Source organism: Macaca thibetana, chromosome 15 (genome assembly GCF_024542745.1).
Source record: "Macaca thibetana thibetana isolate TM-01 chromosome 15, ASM2454274v1, whole genome shotgun sequence".
Taxonomy (NCBI): Eukaryota; Metazoa; Chordata; class Mammalia; order Primates; family Cercopithecidae; genus Macaca; species Macaca thibetana.
In genome coordinates, this window is record NC_065592.1 from 44,271,754 (window position 1) to 44,290,506 (window position 18,753).

The following is an 18,753-nucleotide window of genomic DNA, read 5'->3' on the forward strand; positions in this document are numbered from 1 at the left end:
AGTTTCGACAACTATTACCATCTGCCCCCTCTCACTCCAAGCTCCTTATGAACTAGTGTGGGATGTGGCCTGGTCATCTGGATTTTTAAAGCTTCCCAGATGATTCTTTTTATCTTTTTTGAGACAGAGTCTTGCTCTGTCACCCAGGCTGGAGTGCAGTGCGCGATCTCGGCTCACTGCAACTTCTGCCTCCCAGGTTCAAGTGATTCTTCTCCCTCAGCTTTCTGAGTAGCTGGAATTACAGGCGCACGCCACCATGCCTGGCTAATTTTTGTATTTTTAGTAGAGATAGGGTTTCACCATGTTGGTCAGGCTGGTCTTGAACTCCTGACCTCGTGATCCACCCGCCTCAGCCTCCCAGAGTGCTGGGATTACAGGTGTGAGCCAATACGCCAGGCCCCCAGATGATTCCTTTTTTTTTTTTTTTTGAGACGGAGTCTCGCTCTGTCACCCAGGCTGGAGTGCGGTGGCGTGATCTCAGCTCACTGCAAACTCTGCCTCCCGGGTTCACACCATTCTCCTGCCTCAGCCTCCCGAGTCGCTGGGACTACAGGTGCCTGCCACCATGCCTGGCTTTTTTTTTTTTTTTTTTTTTTTTGTATTTTTAGTAGAGACGAGGTTTCACCATGTTAGCCAGGATGGTCTTGATCTCCTGACCTCGTGATCCGCCTGCCTCGGCCTCCCAAAGTGCTGGGATTACTGGTGTGAGCCGCCGTGCCTGGCCCCCAGATGATTCTTAATGTGCAGCAAGGCTTGACAGCCACTGGCCCGGGTCACTGCATTATTCCTGCCCGCCTCCACCTCCCCTCAGGGCAGCTTTGCTGTGGGAGAGCAATAAGACTTAAAGGAATTTGCGGACACAGTGAGGAAGGGTGAGGAGCCGGGGAAGGAGTGGGGGCACATCCCACTCTCAGTTGGCCTCAAGAGAGGAACCCCAAAGGAATGAATGTAGGGTACAGACACTGAAGGAGAGGGGCTACTGAGACCCTGAGGCTGGCAGGGGGAGGAAGGGAGAGGCCCTGGGAGCTTTTCCAGCCAGAGGAGTGCCCAGGAGAGCCGAAGCAGCTGGGAGGCCCAGCCCAGGTCTTTGGCTTCTTCCTTGACCCTGACTCTGTTAGAAGAAATAGCTCTCCCTTCCCTACTTCAGCCCGGCCTGCCTCTCATACTTTTACCAGTGCACTGGCCCCAGCCTCCCAGGGTTGTAAGTAATTTATGTGCGCGCCTGCCCCTCCCGCAGACTGTGGGCTCTCCGTGGGCAGGGACCGTGTCTGATTCATCTCCACCTCCTCCAGCCCCAGGCCTGGCTTGCTGGGGGCAGGAAAGGTGTGCAGAATTGAGCGAGTTCCTCGGGGCGCAGGGGAAATCGGGACCTGTGTGCTGCTGAGTTCTCAGCACACGGCGAAGCCCGAGTGTTGTGGTGGTAATTGTGGAGGTAAATCTTGTCTGGTCTCCTTGCAAACACTTGGTGAGGTATTCCATAAATATGTCAGCAGAAGCATTAAAATTTGATGGCAGGCAGCGCAGGTCGGGACTAGCACTGCGACTTCCCAGCAAGGTATGACACCTTCACCCTCCGTCTCATTAGTCAGCGGCGGGACATTCAGGCCTCAGCGCTGAGCCCAGCCAAGCCAGGGGAGGTGATTTCTTCCAAGGAGGACCCCTGGCTGCTCTGAGGGACAGGCCAAGGTCTGGGTCACAGGAAAGTAAGTCAGCTTTGGGCTGAGCAAAGGAGTTCCTGAAGGCCTTGGGAATGTGCCAGGAGGTTTGAGGGTCTCCAAGCTGGAGGGGACTGAGCCATTTTTGGAGGCTGGGAGCCCGTAATAAAGGCTGGGGACTGATTTTAGCTTTCCAGTCAGCCTTGTGGACATTATCTATTTGCCCACACACACACAAAGCCTCATAGAACATTTTTAAAAGGTATGGGTTGGATTCATAATTTAAGCAGGCAAAGAGTCATTTGGGCAGAAACTGGGGGGAGGAAAACTATTCCTTAGAGGCAGAAAGACTGGAAACCAATCTTGTCCGTTTCCCACCCTGCCGTTGTCCATTTGGGGAAACTGAGGCTAAGTGAACCAGGAAGGGACAGGTAGAGACGGAAGGTCAGACTCAGACTCCTAGTTTGAGGCTTTCCTTACAATCAAGAATTTTAGGCATTTGTTGAAATATGAGAAAAACATCCTGAAATATAATTTTTGCTAAAAAATAAGAAAGTACCAATGTATCCGTTTTTGCAACAGACACACAAAGCATGTGCTATGTGCCAAGGACTGAGCTGAGTATCAAACAGCCCCTCACATTTGTATAATACTTTTTAATTCACAAAGGACTTTGAAATGCATCAATATTTAGTCCTGTGAGTGTTGTAATTACCATACTGCAAATTAGGAACTCAGGCTCAGAGATTCAGGAGACTTCTCTGAGGCTGCCCAGCTAAGTGGCTGCTGGGCTTTGGCTGGGACTGACTGGCTGCACACCCAGGGGCTTTCCACCACCTCCCAGCACCAGCATGGACTGGCAGCCACTGCTGCCCTCAATGCCTGTGCAGAAAATCAGCACCCCTCTTTCTACAATTATTTACAAAAACCGTGATGTGGTTCAGAGTTGTCAGGAGTCTTGGGTTTATCGGCCAGTGTCCTACATTCTCAGCTGCCTCGTTGGGGAGTTGAAAGCAAGGACAGTCGTGTCTTTGTGGCCCATTCCATGTCAGCACCGCATGCGTCCTGCTTACTGGCCTCTTGCTTGGAAGAAAGTGAGAACTCCCTTCCCTGGGGACAGAGGCAGTACACTTTGACTCAGCAATGCAGCCTGAGCTGGCAGGTGATGGGACAGATTTTGGTACTGAATGCCACTAAAGGACAACATTTGAATGTCCTCTGAAGCCCTCATTGCAGCCACTTCTCACAGGAAGCCTTCCTGGATACCCTAGCTAGAATGAATTTCCATTTCTACTCTGCTTCTGAATCCACTTTGCCTTTTGCTGGCACCTGAATGTCTAGTTTTGGGTCTAAGAATCCCCTTTAATGCAGGGAGTTCCCTGAGGACTGAAGCCTAGGCGCATTTTACTGAGTATTCCCTACTGGGGGATAGCTCTGAGTTCTGATTGGAGTAGGACCACAGTGGATGCTGAACTAAATGGATTCACCAAAATACAGAGCATCACCAGTATATGGGTCTAAAAGTAAAACATAGTCCCCAAATCAAAGTTTAAGGTAAGCTTCACCAAATTTAGCATAGGAGGACAGTGAAGAACTTTAGAAACTTGGGGAGAAATGTTACTTTCTACTATGCCCTACCTTTTAAATCATTCATTCCAACTCTGAAGTTGCTCCAAGTAGAACCATGGAAAGTGTGTATGACTGCCTGTACAAACCCAGTTGAGGCTGGACACACGAGAACCTAGTGAGTTTATTTGACACTTATTACGAATACGTGAGTTGGATTTTCCTGGGAATGCAATTCAATGTTATTCCCACTCAACTCTGCAGAACCTGGGGCCGGGTGGTTAGGCCCTGGGATGGGGACTTCTGGTAACATTCTGGACATTCTAAGAAACTCTTCAGGTTTCCGGATCAAGCATCTGCCAGTGGCCAAATGGATGCAGAGAAAAGGTGCTAAGGAAAAAACCTAGAGCCTTCCTATCTTTGCAACCCAGCTTCAGTCTGGTCTTGCTCTTTTTTTTGCTTCTCCCTTTAGAAAAGTTGTGTCTTTTTATTTTAGCTTGTACTTTTGTGCTCTTTTGAAGTGAGCCGAACTGAGTGCTGTCATTATGTGGCAGGGGAGGTCTACTGAGGCCTGCGGGTGAGTGCTAAGCCGCTCGGGAGAGCACCGGTGTCCCTTTTCACTCATGGGACCTGCACAGTGGTTCCTGCAGCAAACACAGCCCGCTTCTCTTTTCTATGTGTCTTATTCCCTTTCTCTGTCTCTCTGTCTCCATGTTTCTAGCAAAGATCAGGACTGGTGTTTCACTAACTCTTTCTAGAGATTCTAGAGAATCTTTCCAAGATTCCATGACCTTTTCTGTTCTCTGAAAGGGCCTGGCTCAAGGAACATCTGCTGGGCACACTTAGTGCTCACTCAGTCTGCATTGGTGTTGTGGGCAAGGCCCTGTGCTGGGGGTGGGGCCGCAGGGACCTGTCAGTCACAGATGGTCAGCCTTGGTTCCTGCCATTGAGGAGGATCCAGACCCAAAAGCAGGGGAAGCAAGATACGGTCACAGACAGCCCTGAATCTGTGTGCCCTGGGACATGGCAGTGATAGACCCAGGGCTGGGGACTCAGGGACCAGTGGGGGACTGCTCTCAGCTGGGATGATTAATCCAGAAAGGCTTCCTGGAGGAGGTGGTATTTGAACTGGGTCTTGACAAATAGGAGAATTGGACATGGGGAAGGGAAGCAAGGTGGTGTTTCGGATGAAGGAAATAGCATGAGAGATGGAGATGGCCCCGTGGAGTAGGTGTGCAGAACAACTGGTGGTGCAGTTGGCCTGGAATATGGCTTGTGGTGGGTGGGGGTGGAGTGGGGGATGCAGGCAGTGGGAGGGCCTTGACCGCCACCAGGAGGCGTCTTGGGTGTTGATCTTCACAAAGTGCTACCTGTGGGCACTCCCAGGACAGGGCACCGCAGTACCCCTCCCCCCTCATGCGTGCACACAAATCAGGTGGTGTCTTGCACCCCAGTGAGGCTTCGGGGGGTCATTTGTACATGCCCACTGTTTGCTTAGATGAGGGCAGGACAGGACAGAATTTTGGAATAAGACCACGGCAGCAAAGTGGATTAAACTTGGACCAGAGTTGTTCAAAATGTGCCATGGCATAGCCAGCAATCTCAAATGGAAATGCCTGCAGGGGCCAGGCAGGTTGCAGAAAGAAAGGTCAGCCTTGGAGGCAAAGACAACAGATCTAGGTAGATGGAAGTCCTGTGGCTACTGACACTTGCCCCCTTCAAACACCAGGAGCCCATCGATTGTTTCCTCCCGGCCCCATGTGTCCCGAGGCCCCCAGCTCTTGCCTGTGACGCATGGCCAGCTGGTGGAGTTGGACATGTGCCCTGTGGCAGAGGCACCATGACGCAGCAGTGGAGTTTGTGTCCACTGAATTCCCTAAAGGATCCTTGGATTTGGGTTTTTGTAGTTGTAGACAACAGGAAGGGGACACAACAGCCTCTTCTTTACAGAGGACCACACTGAGGCCCGGAAAGGCCACTTGGCCACCGCACAGCTGGCAGGTAGCAGAGCCCTGGCCTCCACGCCAGGCTGCCTGGGGCTCACGCAGCCGGCCGTCCAGCTGTGGGGTCCGCGGCCCTCGGGAGAACCGGAAGTGAAACCCATTGTGCATTCTGCCCTCACGCGCACCCTCTCTCTCGGTTTTTCTCTTCCCGCTGTTTTTCTGAAGGCCTTCGAGGCTGACCTGAGTGGTGGGAGAGAGGTTTTTCCCAGCAATGGATCGATGCGCGGTTGTCGGGGCTGACAGGGCTGACCTTTACTGAGCTCGGGTTTTCATCTCCCTGTTGGGAGCCCAGGAAGGTCTTGCTGTGGAGAGAGGGACGGTGAGAAGCCTTGGCCTGCGAGGGGGTGAGGCTCGGCGTGGGTGCAGTGAAGGCAGCTTCTGAGAGCTGAAAGCCCTTGGAGGTCACTTATTTCCATTTCTTCCAAACACACCACTTTTACAGATGAGAAAACTGAGACTTGGTGAAAAATGACTTGTTCAAGGTCACTCTGAGAGGCTTTGACACAGCTGCAGAATCCAGTGTGTGTGTATGTGTGTGTGTATACACATCCAACATACATACATCTGTATATTATAAATATTATACATATTATTATGTATACATACACATATACATTATAAGCATGTGTACGTGTATAGCGGGAGTATCCATCCATGTGTATCATGAAAGCCTGGCCGAGGCTGCGTGTGATGCCGACGCTCACTCTAGTCGTCAACAGTTTGGTCTCGCAACATCCCGGGTACCCGCTGATCCCTGAGCCACCGTGCACTTCGTGCAGTTCTGCAGAGCCGCGGAGAGGAGCTGAAGAAACCTCATGGTCCTTTTCAATTGTTTCTTCCTCCTTCTCCTCTGCAAAGATTTTCTCTCAAAGCCCAGTTTGAATCCTTCAGAAACAGAACTTGGCTGCGAAGTCACTTTGAAAGACTTTCCGTATGCTAATTGCAGCCGGCCAAGGTCTGGAGCAGAGGTGGGAGCCCACCATCTGCAGACGGGGTCGGCCCCCAGTGCGCTCTGCAAATCCCCGTCATCTGGCAGGTGTCGTTTTGGGTTAATTAAGAGCTATACTGAGCCCGTTTACCTGTCACTTCTGAGAATTTTAGGAAACTTTGACTTCCTTGCCATCTCTGAGCTTTGAGCCAAGGGGAAGCTGGAAACACCTCTGAATCTGGTGATGCTTCTGCCTCTGGGATCTCCAGGACAGCTGCGTTAAGTGCATCTTATCATAACCCCTTTTTAAACTTATTTTAGTCAGTGTTCTCTAGTTACTGCATTGGTTTTTACAGTCGCATCTTCTATATTTGGAAGACAGTACTGTTCTGGGGAAACCCACCATTTATCTGAAATTTCTTAAGGCTCTGCTTTCTCTCTGCATCTTTGAGGAAAGATGTTCTAGCTTTGTTCTGTGTAATGGCTTTGGAGGAACTTTGAATTTGCAGGTCGGGGGCCCTTTCATCCACCGGGGTTTGGGGCTGTCAGTGCTGACCTCAGAGCTCTGTGTTCATGGGGGGATGACTCAGTTACATCCCCAGAGAGCTGGGTTCTCGGTTGGTCAATAGGCCCCCTTCTTCAGTATGACAGAATTTTCTCTCTGTGCTGATGACAACGTTCTATTAATATATCTTGGTAGGGGTTTGGGTCACACAGGTCTATGCATTTGTCAAAACACAGCAATAGCACGTTTAAGATTTGTGTGTTTCATTATGTGTAAATTTTATATCCAAAGAAAAAACTTGTAAACAAATAATGAACCTCAGTTAATTATATGCATGCTGAAGTACTTAGAGGAAAGAGTACTGATGTTTGCATTTACTTGGAAATGAAATACACATTAAGATGAAGGAAAGGCTAGAAGGTTGGAGATCCATATGACGAGCAAGCATAAGAAAATATTGGTGGTAGAATTAGGTGGTGGCTACATAGGTGTTCACTATAACATTCTTTCAACTTTGCTGTATGTTTGGAAAATTTCAAATACATCAGCGGTGAAGAAGGGTGTGATGAGAAGATTTCCTGCTAGCCCAGCTCAGCCAGGTGTTCCTTGGGATGGTGGGATCCCTGGGGTCTGGGAATACAGTCCAGGATCCCAGGCCCTGCTCTGTTCCTGACTGGCTAAAAGACCCTGGGGATAGAAAGGTTGAGGGAACGTATCTCTAAAGTTCATCCCAGGCCTGATCATCTGTGACTATGAGTGATGGCACAGGTTGGTGAGATTCAACATAAGATGAATTTGTTGCATGAAAGGAGGAAGAAGTGCATTGCTCGGGGTTAGGCGAATGCAGGGAGTGACTGTCAGCCTTGAGATGCCCAGTGGGAAGCCACATTCCTTCTGCCCCAGCCCGGGCTCCTCTGCTCCATGTCCTCCTCACCGGGGTTATTGTGAGGATGAGGCGCCGTGGCCTTGGAACTGCTCCTTGACTGCCAGCGTTCTGTTTCTAGTCTCGCCTTCATTTTTTTTCTCCGAAGGCCACCATCCAGACAGTTCCCACGCAGCCCTTCCCTCCTGTCTTCTCAGCCTCTGAGGGACTGCATGTGCTGGGCCTCTGCCAAGTCCCTTCTCCTTTCTGAGACTCAGTTTCCCAATCTGCAACACAAGTGTGTGTTGAGTATGTCGATCTCGCCAGTTCTTTTCTGTTCTGACGCTTCGGCAGCTCTGTATTTCTTTCTGTCACTGGGCTTCCTCTTCCCACCTGCCCAGGATCAAAGGGTGAAGGGGCAGGGGGAGGAGCTGGGATCAGAGGGCTTGGGTGGGGGCAGAATTTCTGAGTTTGTTCTCTCTCCGATCAATGAGAGAAGGTACCTAGTTCCCACCACACAGGGGTTTGCAAAGAGCATCTGCAAACATGAAGTCAGTTGATCTTCTCCATACGCCCTAGGAAGTAGGGATCTTCCTTCCCTCCATTTTATAGATGAAGAAACAGACTCAACAGGTGAATGCATGTGCCCAAAACCACACAGCTTGGAAGAGGAAGAGCCCGGACTGGATCTTGGGTCTGTGTGACTTCAAAAGCCATTTTCTGTCTTCTCCTCCATCATGGGCAGCTCTGGGCAAGAGCAGAGAGCAGAGCACACCTTGGGTGTGGCCTGGAGCATGGCCTAGAAGGGGACCAGCCCTCTGTTCTCAGTTCTGTCAGCAGCATCTGGAGAAGGGGATCAGCCCGGGTGCCCTGGAATCCCATCGTGGGCCATCTGCCTGCCCCTCCTCCCTGCCTTTGCTTATGCAGTTGCCTCCTCTGGCCCCACGACGCCTTTCTCTGATTCCAATAATCCCAACAGCTGGCCGGCATCACCTGGCACCTTGAAATAGGGACAAATTGATTCAAACCCTCATTTGCCACCTAGTGGGAAAATCCTATGTTCTCCTTAAGGTTTCTGCCCCATTTCCAGGTGGAGACTCACTTTCCCACGATCACCTCAGGCTCAGGCTTCTCGGGACATTCTTCAGCCACTTTAGTATTTTTGAGAGATGCCAAAAGCGTGGGTCAGTTAGGAGGAGGTGAAGGGCCCATGGTGTCCCTTGTGCTGGGCACAGTCATCTGAAAGGGGTTCATTGTGGGATCTTTGTCTTGGGCTTGCTGGCTGCACCTCTGGAGGTTCTCATTTCCTTCCCCGAGAACGTCCTTCCTGCACATGAGGAACATCATTTTGTGCCTAAGGATGCCACTGCTGTGTCATCTCTCAGGTCCAGTCCTGCTTGCTTAGACCGTGGCCACAGCCACCTGGAGGGGCCCCCTGACTGCAGCATGTCCTCCTCCAGCCTGTCCTCCAGATTCCGGCACTCACCAGTCTGAAGCCTTGGCTGATCCCAGCCCTAATGAGAGAAAAGCATTACACTCCTGCTCCACACCTGCTCTGCCCTGCAGCTGCCTCTGCTGGGGTCTCACGGGAGACCTGGCCATTCAGGGGCCACGTTCTGCCCAGCCCCACTGCCAGACCTTTGCTTGTGCCTGGAATGCCTGCTTCTCTCTGCCATCAAAGTCCTACCCACCCTTCAAGGCCTGGTTCACGTGGTCCCTTCTACTCCCAGAAAGTGTTCCCAGGCCTTCTCTGGACTGGTGACTGAGGACCTGGCTTCTCCGTATCTCATGGGGTGAGGGCTCCCTACACTCAGACGGCTTCCTATGTGGCACTTCAGATAATCAGACACCATCCCAGAGTCCCTGGCAGGTGGCTGAACCAGCCTCTAGGTTGGCCTCATGACCCGTACATGGTCAAACACCCCTTACCCAGAGTGTATTGCTCTCACAGGGCAGGGGCCCCATGTTGGGGGTGCCCACCACACTACCACTCTTAGCACACCAGGCAAGCCAGTCCCTGGTGGGCTCATTTCTCCCACCAAGGGGCAGTATGGTGTGGTGGGCAATGGAATAGGAGAAATTTATTTGGACCCTGGCACATAGCAGGTGTCCAACACACCCCTGGCTGTGGGTACTAATCATGGAGGTAGTGAGAGCCATCGCCTGCGTTAGAGAGTCTGCTCTGGAAGCGTGTGCCTGATTGACCTAGGAGTCTTCATTCATTCATTCATTCATTCATTCATTCATTCATTCAATAAATAATTATTCCTGCCTACTGGAGGCCAGGCACCATGCTAGAGGTTGGGATCAAGACGTGAACAGACAAAACTCCCTGCCCCCATGGAGCTTACATCCTAGTGGAAGAGGCAGATTAGAATAAGATGAAGGATAAACAAGACAAGCTGGATTGTGATCAGCTCTATGGAGGAAAAAAAAGCAGGAAAGAGAGATGGGTGGAAGGAGCTTCCCTTTTAAAAACAGTGATCAGGGAAGGCTTCCCCGTGCTGCAGAGAGCTGGTGAGCAACCAGGGATTGTTCAGACACCCATTGTCTGCTGTGGACTGGGCATCAAGCTGGGGTGAGGGTGGCACACAGGTGCAGAGAGGAATCCAACGGACCTGCAGGGCCAAGCACGCCCACGCACAACAGACTCCCCTGTAGGTCAGGGCAAAGCCAGTGCTGCAGAACCACACGGGAGACTGTGGCCAGCTGAGGAGGGGTGGAAGAGGGGCTTCCCAGAGGAAGAGGTATCCAAGGACCTCTACACTCACCACTGTAAGGCTAGGAAGGTGGAGACAGGGTCGAGGATCATGGGTGACACTGACTTAGGTACATTCTGTGAAGGAATTGGGAGCTGTTTATGGCCCTTTGCAGGAGCCAAAACCAATCTAGGGATGGATAACATGTCCACAATGAACTAACTCCAGCCAGATGGACCTGAGACTTGCACTTTGTGGGGCTGGAGATCTGGGAGGCTTCCTGGAAGAAGTGGCCTTGGAGCTGGGCCAGGCAGCAGAGGCGATGCTAAACCAAGGTGCAGAGGTGGCCTTTGCCACAGTAGCCCAATGCCCTGGGCTCGGCACTGTCATGAAGTGCCTCTGATAGGGCAGCTCCACAGGTGCCCAGAGCCCCAAGGGGAGGGCGCTGTCCCTGTCCTCCAGGCTGCGCTGTCTCTCTACTCCCCCACCGGCCCTTGAGGAGGAGGAGGCTGCGTGGCGCTGATGGATATGCCGGGACCAGGCGGCTGCGGCCCACTGTCACCAGGCTCTCCCTCTGCATGCCGGAACCTGACACCCTGACCACTGAGGCATAAAAAACAGAGAATTGGAAGGCTCAGCCTGTCAGGCTGGGAGTGGCCCCCAGAGAGGCCCGAGGAGGAGCGCGAGCGTGCGTGTGTGTGTGTGTGTGTGTGTGTGTGGACACACTCTGCCTGTGGTTGTGAGGTGCAGGGGAAGCCAGCTAGACCTAGGGAGTGGGAGCGGCTGGACCCTCAGTCCTGCTTCATTATTCCTGCCCCACCTGGCAGAGCCCCAGGGGCCCACCTCTAGGCTTGGGTTGCAGGGGAGAGAGCAGGCTCTTGGCTCTCGCTCCCGGGTTCTGGCTGGCCCCTTCCGGAATCTCTCACGCTTCGGCCCTTTGTAAGCATCCTTGTAGGAGATCGTGGAGGCAGGCTGGGGCTGCAGATGGGCTTACGGGGCTAAGTAACTCCTGTTATCTCCAGCAGAGAAGGGCTCCCATGCTCTGTACCCAGCAGTAGCCAGCTTCCCATGCCCTGTTCCGGGGCCTCTACTGAATACACTCTGCCGGGTACTGGGCACCTGGCAATGAGTCCAGGCTGAAGTCTACTCTCTGGGAGCCCCTAGCCATGGGGAAAGGAGAGGCAGGCCCTACCGGCTATAAGACCAAGGCAGCAAGGTGGTAAGGGACAGAATTGTGAACTCTCCTCCTAGTGACCTAGCCAGTAGTAAAGAGGCTCTCCTGGAACCGGCACCCAGAGCCCAGGGAAGTGCCAGAGGCAGGCATCACTGCTCCATGAGCACCTGGCCAGAGTGAACCATGCTCGAGTGCCACCATGCCCCACAATGCTCTTCACACCCTGGCATACCTCACAGCTCCTGCCCAAGCACGTCCACAGCTGCCAACAGCTGCCCCCTCCCCAGTGCCCAAAAGGCCCCAACCACTCCCTCTTCTGTGCTCCCCTAGCCCTTTGGCTTGTCATTTCATTTCAGCACAGTCATTTCAGTACAGTTCTGTCTGCCTCCTCCAGGCAGAGGGCCTGGAGGCCCTCTGGAACCTGGTTGCCCGTGGCTGGAGGTCTGATAAAGCATGCCATTTAGGGCTCAGCTGGTGCCCACCCTCTACCCAAGTCTCATCTTCCTGACGAAACTGAGGCCCCAGGGACAGCCACCCCTGCCTTCACAGCACAGAGGGCCAGGCTAGGGTTGAGGTTACCTTTGGGTTCTCTGTCCAGAGCCACTCAGGAGCAGGTGGGGGGTAGAACTGAGCCCATCCTGAGGTCCTGGATTGGCTTCACTCAGGAATGCGAACCAAGCAGTCTGCAGCCTTGAAGTTAGCAAGGTGTATCAAGACCATTTTGTGAGATGACCTGAGCATCAGCCTTCTCATATGTAAAATGGGCCAATGGCCCCAAGGAATATCTGGCAAATGGGGCCACGGAACGACATGGGAGTTCCATGGTACACATGTGAGAGTCTGCTGTTCACTCCCACTGATAAGGACGGGAAATACAGACAATGCCAGTGACAGCTGCCCACTCCATAAGGTTGTGGACCTGACTTGCTTTTGTTAGTTACAAAAGCTCCTGAAGTTCATAGAAGAGGCAAATGCCATTGGTAACCAGGCTGGCTGGGAGCCAGGGCCTTTTCTGAACTGGATTTGACGTTTGCTTCCTGTTTCTCTCTCCACCCACCATACACAGGGAGTGAGTTTTCCGGGAGTCCCTACAGCCACCCTCAGTATTCCTCGTACAACGACTCCTGGAGGTTCCCCAACCCGGGGCTGCTTGGTGAGTACTGGCAGAGGCCCTGCGGGGCCCCTGGGCCATCGGCTACCCCATCCAGGCCTCCTCATTGGCCTGGGTCCCTTGACATCCTGAGGTCTGGTCACTGAGCTGGGTGGGTAGCTTCCCCAGACACATGGAGTATAGTGGGGGCCTTAGGGTAGTAAACACTGCTGTAGCCCTGCCCATGCCCTCCTCCCTCCCCCAGATGTTTTGGTGGGTTAGGAAAAATGGCACAGAAGGGAAACAGAGGAAAGAAGGGGCATCGAAGGAGAAAGAGGAAGGTAGGAAAAGTAGTGCCTACCTGTGAGTAACTTGTATTTCTTAAGAATCATGAATATTCAGGCGAGAACTCTCTAAATAAGTGTCAGTAAAGATACCAACTTGACTTGATTGGTAGTGGCTGCCTGGAGACTATCTTGATAAAGGCCCTGATGCCCAGTGATTGATTAGTGATCTCTGCATGGACATCACCAGAGCCGGCTCCGTTGGAACCTGGTTACCCGTGGCTGGAGGTCTGACAAAGCATGCCATTTAGAGCTCAGCTGGTGCCCACCCTCTGCCCAAGCCTTGGATTGGCAGATTGTCCGTGACTGGTGGCAGTCTTATCTGTGAACGTCATCAAGATTTGGGCCACTGCAAAGACCATGCAAGTCTAACTCGGCCTTCAGAAGGCCAAGAGGAGCCTTCTGTTTTGTTGGAATGAGCTTACATGAAACCAGCTAATGAGTGCCAGTCGGAGCTAACGGTTCTGGGACATGAAGTAGAGGCATGGGCTCAAACATATCACTCACCATCTGGGAAGTGGAGCTGGCCAGTCAGCCTGCAGGCAGCAACATGGAACCCTCCCGAGCAGTCAGCTAAGAATTTTCCACTTACAGCAGTGAAAGGTCAGACATGGAAGGGCCCTCTGAGACCACCCAGGTTTATCTGTCCAACTTAACAAGGACTCCTTAAGGAAGAACCTTTTAATTCCCTGGATCCTTAATTATTTTAGGACTGAGAAACAGGCTTCATCAGAAAAGCCATAACCTGGTGTCTTCAAACTCAAGTTGCCAAGCCATAGGTCTGTGAAAAAGGCCATGTAATCTCAGCCTTGACTCCTTCCCACACCTGATTTGGTGATTAGGACAGACACGCAGTATGGAAACCACTTCTCTCTTGCTACTACCATTCCATGCACTTGGGGCCTTTGGCTGTCCAAAGGATTTTGATGTGTCATGGATGACTTGGGGATTCAATAAGAAACAATCCCCATTAGTGCTGCAGGTCCCTGAGGAAGGGGATTTCAAGCCTTGCAGAAGACTCCTAGCTTCTTATTATCTGTGGTCTCCAAGAGGGGCAGAATCTGCAGATTGATCTCTTCTCAGACTCGTTTTTTGGTTTTGGTCAAAATCATTTCTAAGTATCGAACCAAGATATCCACTTACCTAGTGTTTTTTTCTTAAGTGGACTATTTGAGTTGACCCAGACGTCAGTCTCAGGAAACGGGAGGCATGGGCTGGCTGTGAGCTCCCTGAACCAGTGTCTTCCAGCAGGGCTGGGGGTAGGGAGATGAGGCCCAAACCTGGGAGTCCTTCCCAGGAAATCTGCCTCAGGCAGAGCCCTGATCCCAGTCCTCTGGGAGACCCCAGGGGATATGGCACACAGGAGACCTGAACACTGGCCTGTGGGAGAGGTTCGTTCTGATGGAGAGATGACCCCAAGGAGGCCATGGTGGCCCAGGGCTGCCACACATGACTGTGCACTACCCAAGGGGACAAGTGGGAGCTGAACCCCAGCCCATGCATGGCACAAAACCCTGAGCCCTGGCACGGGGCTGTACCTGCTCAAAAGGGACACCTTTTTCTCATTTATACAAGGAGTCCTAGAGGTTGATAGTGCCTGTCATTTATTTGCCTGGGAATTCAGGAAGCAGATAAATTAGCAGAAACAGCTCAGGCACGTATGGCAAAGGCTTGGTGTAGGAGGTAGGGCAATCTGTGGAGTGTGCACAGAGCGGCCCCTTGAAGGCCAGGCTGGGGAGTTTGGACCTGACTGTGTAGGTCTGAGGGGATAGGGAGGGGAGGGTGGGACTAGACCGCATCCGAGGCTTTTGCTACTCAAGCTGGAGTGAAATCTAGTTCACAGCTCCAATTGTTCGGCTTGGGCTGTGTGCCTGTTGTGGAAAAGATGCACACTCTGTCCCAGGGAGCTCACAGGCTGTGGGTGGGAGCCTCAGGCAGGGATGTCTGTGCTGGGAAGTGCTCAGTACCTTTAGGGGGCCCAGAGACAGTGTGGAGAGGAGGAAGAGGAAGCAAAACTCCATTCATCTACATAAGCACTTGCTAATTGTACCAGGCACCCAAAACTCTTTCCACGTGGGCTATCTGATTTTGTCCTCTCAGCAACCCTACAGAGCACATATTATTGTCTCTATTATACAGAAGAGGACAATGAGGCTCAGAAAGGTGAACTAATTCACCTGAGGTCACACAGCATTCGGGTGGCAGAGGAGGATTTAAATTCAGGTCACCCTGACACCAGAGCCTATTTCTGGAACCAGTGTGTGATGTTGTACTCTACTCTCCCTGACTGATTCGCAGTTTGAACAACACCAAAGCCAGGAAAAGAGTCCTCACCCCTCTGTAGAAACAGGCCTTGGGAGTCCTGAGTCCTGAATACTCAGGCCTGTGTGTGAGTGATGAGGCTGGCTCTGGTCCAGCTTTGAAAGCAGGTTACTGTCTGTATCTGTCAGACTTTCAGTTGCAAACAACAGAATCCACTCTGAGTGGCTTAAGCAGAAAACGAATTAGTTAAGGGATATTTGGGACTCCTAGAATCTCCAGGAGGACCAAAAAGAGGTAGGTATGGGACACAGCCAGGACACCACCAACCACACAACCAGTGTTGCACTAGCATTAGCAGCCCTGCTGCCAGCCGGCACCCACCCTACAGCTCCACTCTGCTGTAACTTTACCCAAGGTGCTCCGGACTAGGCACCAGAAGCTCTGTCCGGCCCCCAGCCAAAGCTGGATGCCTTTGCCAGCCACTCCCAACACATGGAGTCCCCCAGCCCACTGCTTCAAGTGGGCTCCCTTCTCAATCAAGGTCATATACAAGAAAGTCTAATTGGCAGAGCCCATGTAACAGTCCTGTGCCCTAGCAGCAAGGGAAGCTGGGAGGATAGGTTCTGACTTCTGGCTCAAAGAAGCAGGCCTCCTACTACAGAATCTCTACAAACACAGGAAGAGCACACACGATATTGGGCAGCAACAAACATGAGAAATGGTCCCTGCGCTGCCCAACTCTATAACCTGCATGAGCCTAGGCAGGTCTGGGCCTCAGTTGCCTCAGATGTAAATTGAGGATAGTCATCCCTGCAGCCTCATTCCAACAGGAGCTGCACGCATGCTCTCTTGAGATGTGCAGGGCGAAGGAAGCAGTGATCCCAGCTTCCTGAAGATGGGTGAGATTGCTGGCTCCCCAACCCACAGCTTTGCAAATAGCTCCAGGCCCGTTCACCTCTCCTGGCTGCCCTGCCCCACAGTGTTTTTGGCATGGTGTGAGAGAATGCCCCAGGGCAGGGAGACCTACACGGATTATTCGTGACATCTGGGGAGGGCGCCAGGGCATGGAAAGCTGTCAGGAGGTCCCTTGGTGTGCCTGCTACATTGGTGGGCTGTGGAACAGGTGAGACTCTAAACACACGCACACACAGACACACACGCAGGCACACACAGAACCACGCTCACACACTCACACAGACACATGTTCACACACACTCATACACTCATGCACGCACACACTCAGACATGCACACTACATGCACACGCAAACACACATGCACACACAGACATGCTCACACACTCATACACACACATGCACACACTCATGCACACACATGCACATGCACACACAGACACACAGACACACTCATACACACACACAGACACACACTCATACACACATGCACACTGACATGCTCACACATCCATGCACACACACAGACACAAGCTCACATACACTCATACACTAACACATGCATGCACACACACACGCACATGCAGACACGCTCACACTGCACTCACACACACACAGACACACGCTCACACACTCATACACTCACACATGCATGCACTCACACATGTGCACACCCACATACACTCACACACACATGCACACACTCACGCACATGCACAAACAAGCACACACACAAGCACACACACGCTCACACACTCATACACACACGCACACACATGCACATACACACACAGACACACGCTCGCATCCCCACTCCCACTGGCACACACCCTTGCACGTGCTGCTGACACCTTGGCCAGCCTGGCTGAAGCCTCCTTCCCAGGAAAGGCCAAGGTGAGGATCAGCGATGCCAGGGGATGAAGCAGAAGGACTGGGGCGCTTTGACTTCTCGGGAGAATGTCCCTCGGCCAGGGCAGCTGTGACTCAGCATCCCACCGGGGCCCCAGGCTGGCAAGGGGGCTGGGGTCCTGGTCCCGGCAGGAAGAAAGGCCAGACGAGGTCAATTAGGATTAGAATAGGAGCGCCTGTGGCCGCTGTAAAGGGGTTAGAGAGAAAGCAGAGCCGGGAATGACTGTGTCAAGCAGTAAATTGATGATAATGTGAATTAGAGAGGAAAAATGACAGAAGAAAGGACAAGTTTATTCTAGATGGAGGTCTAATGGGCGCCAGGAAGACAGAGTGCTTTGTGAGGTGATGTTTTCATTTTTCACGGTAAATGCAAGCGCTCACGCGGAGGCCCGCTGGAGGTCTAGCCTGGCTTTGGGAGGCAGTGGGTCAGACTCCAGGGTGAGAGGTGGCCGGGGTCGAGCGCTTGGAGGGTCAAGCCAGGGATCCTCCAAGGAGAAGACTCGACTTCCATTTCCTGTCCTTTGGGGCCCGTGTGTAGGGCAGCCCTGTGATTGCCCTGCCTTTGTGCCTTGCCCCTCTCGTGCACGCATGCCCCTCTCATGCACCCACGCCCGCCCTCCTCTGGAATCACCTGCAGGCAGGACGAAGGGCAGGCACTGCAGACACTCCATGGGTGGCTGTCCCCATCCCACAGAAGAGAGAACAGAGGAAGGCTGACAGGGGTCTCTGAGTCAGGACTGCAGCCAGGGAGGTGACAGAGGCGGCAGCAGAAAACCCATCTCAGGGAATACTTAGGCACGGGGCTGGTGTTTTTGCCATCTGGAACAGCACAGCAAGGTACTAGCTCCTCCATTGCCCTACTGCCTCCCTGGGGGGATGGGCAGGGAGCAGTACATCGGTTCATTAGGGCTGAACGGGGAGGAGAAGTGGTGCATGCCAAAGTGTCACCCCTAATCCCACCCTCTTGATTACATATTAGCTGTATGATCTTGGGCAAGTCACTTGACCTCTCTGTGCCTCAGTCTCCTCAACTGTAAAATGGGAACAATAATCATTCCTACCTGATGGGAAGCTAAGAGTTAATGGATATAAGCTGCGTAGAAAAGTAACCATCCTCACGGCTCCTTCACAAACTTACCTCATGGTGCCCTTGCAGTTGCCCCCTTGTCGCCCCCTCTTACAGATGAAAAAACTGAGGCCCGGGGGGTGAAGTCACTTGTTCAAGGTCTGCTAGCCAAGAAGTGGTAGAATGTGACTGGCAGACTCCAGGACTCAGCCCCCAGTTATGGTATAGGTTGACTCTCCCTAATCCAAAATGCTTGGGACCGGAAGCATGTCAGATTTTTCCAGATTTTGAAATATTTGCATTGTACCAGCTGAGCTCCCAAATCAAAAAAATCTGAAATCCAAAATGCTCCAACAAGCATTTCCCTTGAGCATCATGTCAATGCTCAGAAAGTTTCCGATTTTGGAACCTTTCAGATTTCAGATGTTTGGATGTGGGATGCACAGCCTGCCTCTGGGAGAAGTGCCAGGGTTTGGTTTGGAATTGGGTGAGAGTGCAGAATAAATATGAGCCACCTCACGTGGGGAGTGAAGAAGCTTGCCAGTCATATCCCAGCAGGCGTGCAGTCTGTGGCAGGCTGATGGGGCCCTAGCCGCTGCCCACTTGCATAAACCTGTTTCTGTATAGATGTGTAGGCCTCGAACTGTACTGTAGTGGAAAGAGCCTCAAGCTGGAGCTGACAACCCAAACCCCAGCCAGGCCCTGTGCCGAGAGCCTGTGGCTTCAGGCATGTGACCCGGGTTTGTTGAACCTTAGTTCTCCCACCTGTAAAAGGAG

The 18,753-nt window shown here is 52.3% G+C and overlaps 1 protein-coding gene across 2 annotated transcripts in view; it reads left to right on the top strand.

Annotated features, from left to right (window-relative positions):
- The window catches only part of PAX5 (paired box 5), a 201,354-nt gene that overhangs the window by 173,695 nt on the left and 8,906 nt on the right, over window positions 1–18,753 (top strand). For both annotated transcript variants that reach the window (XM_050762196.1, XM_050762197.1), the window contains exon 9: window positions 12,459–12,545. In XM_050762196.1, coding sequence (XP_050618153.1) covers window positions 12,459–12,545 — 87 coding nt within the window. The remainder of the gene's footprint in view (window positions 1–12,458; window positions 12,546–18,753) is intronic.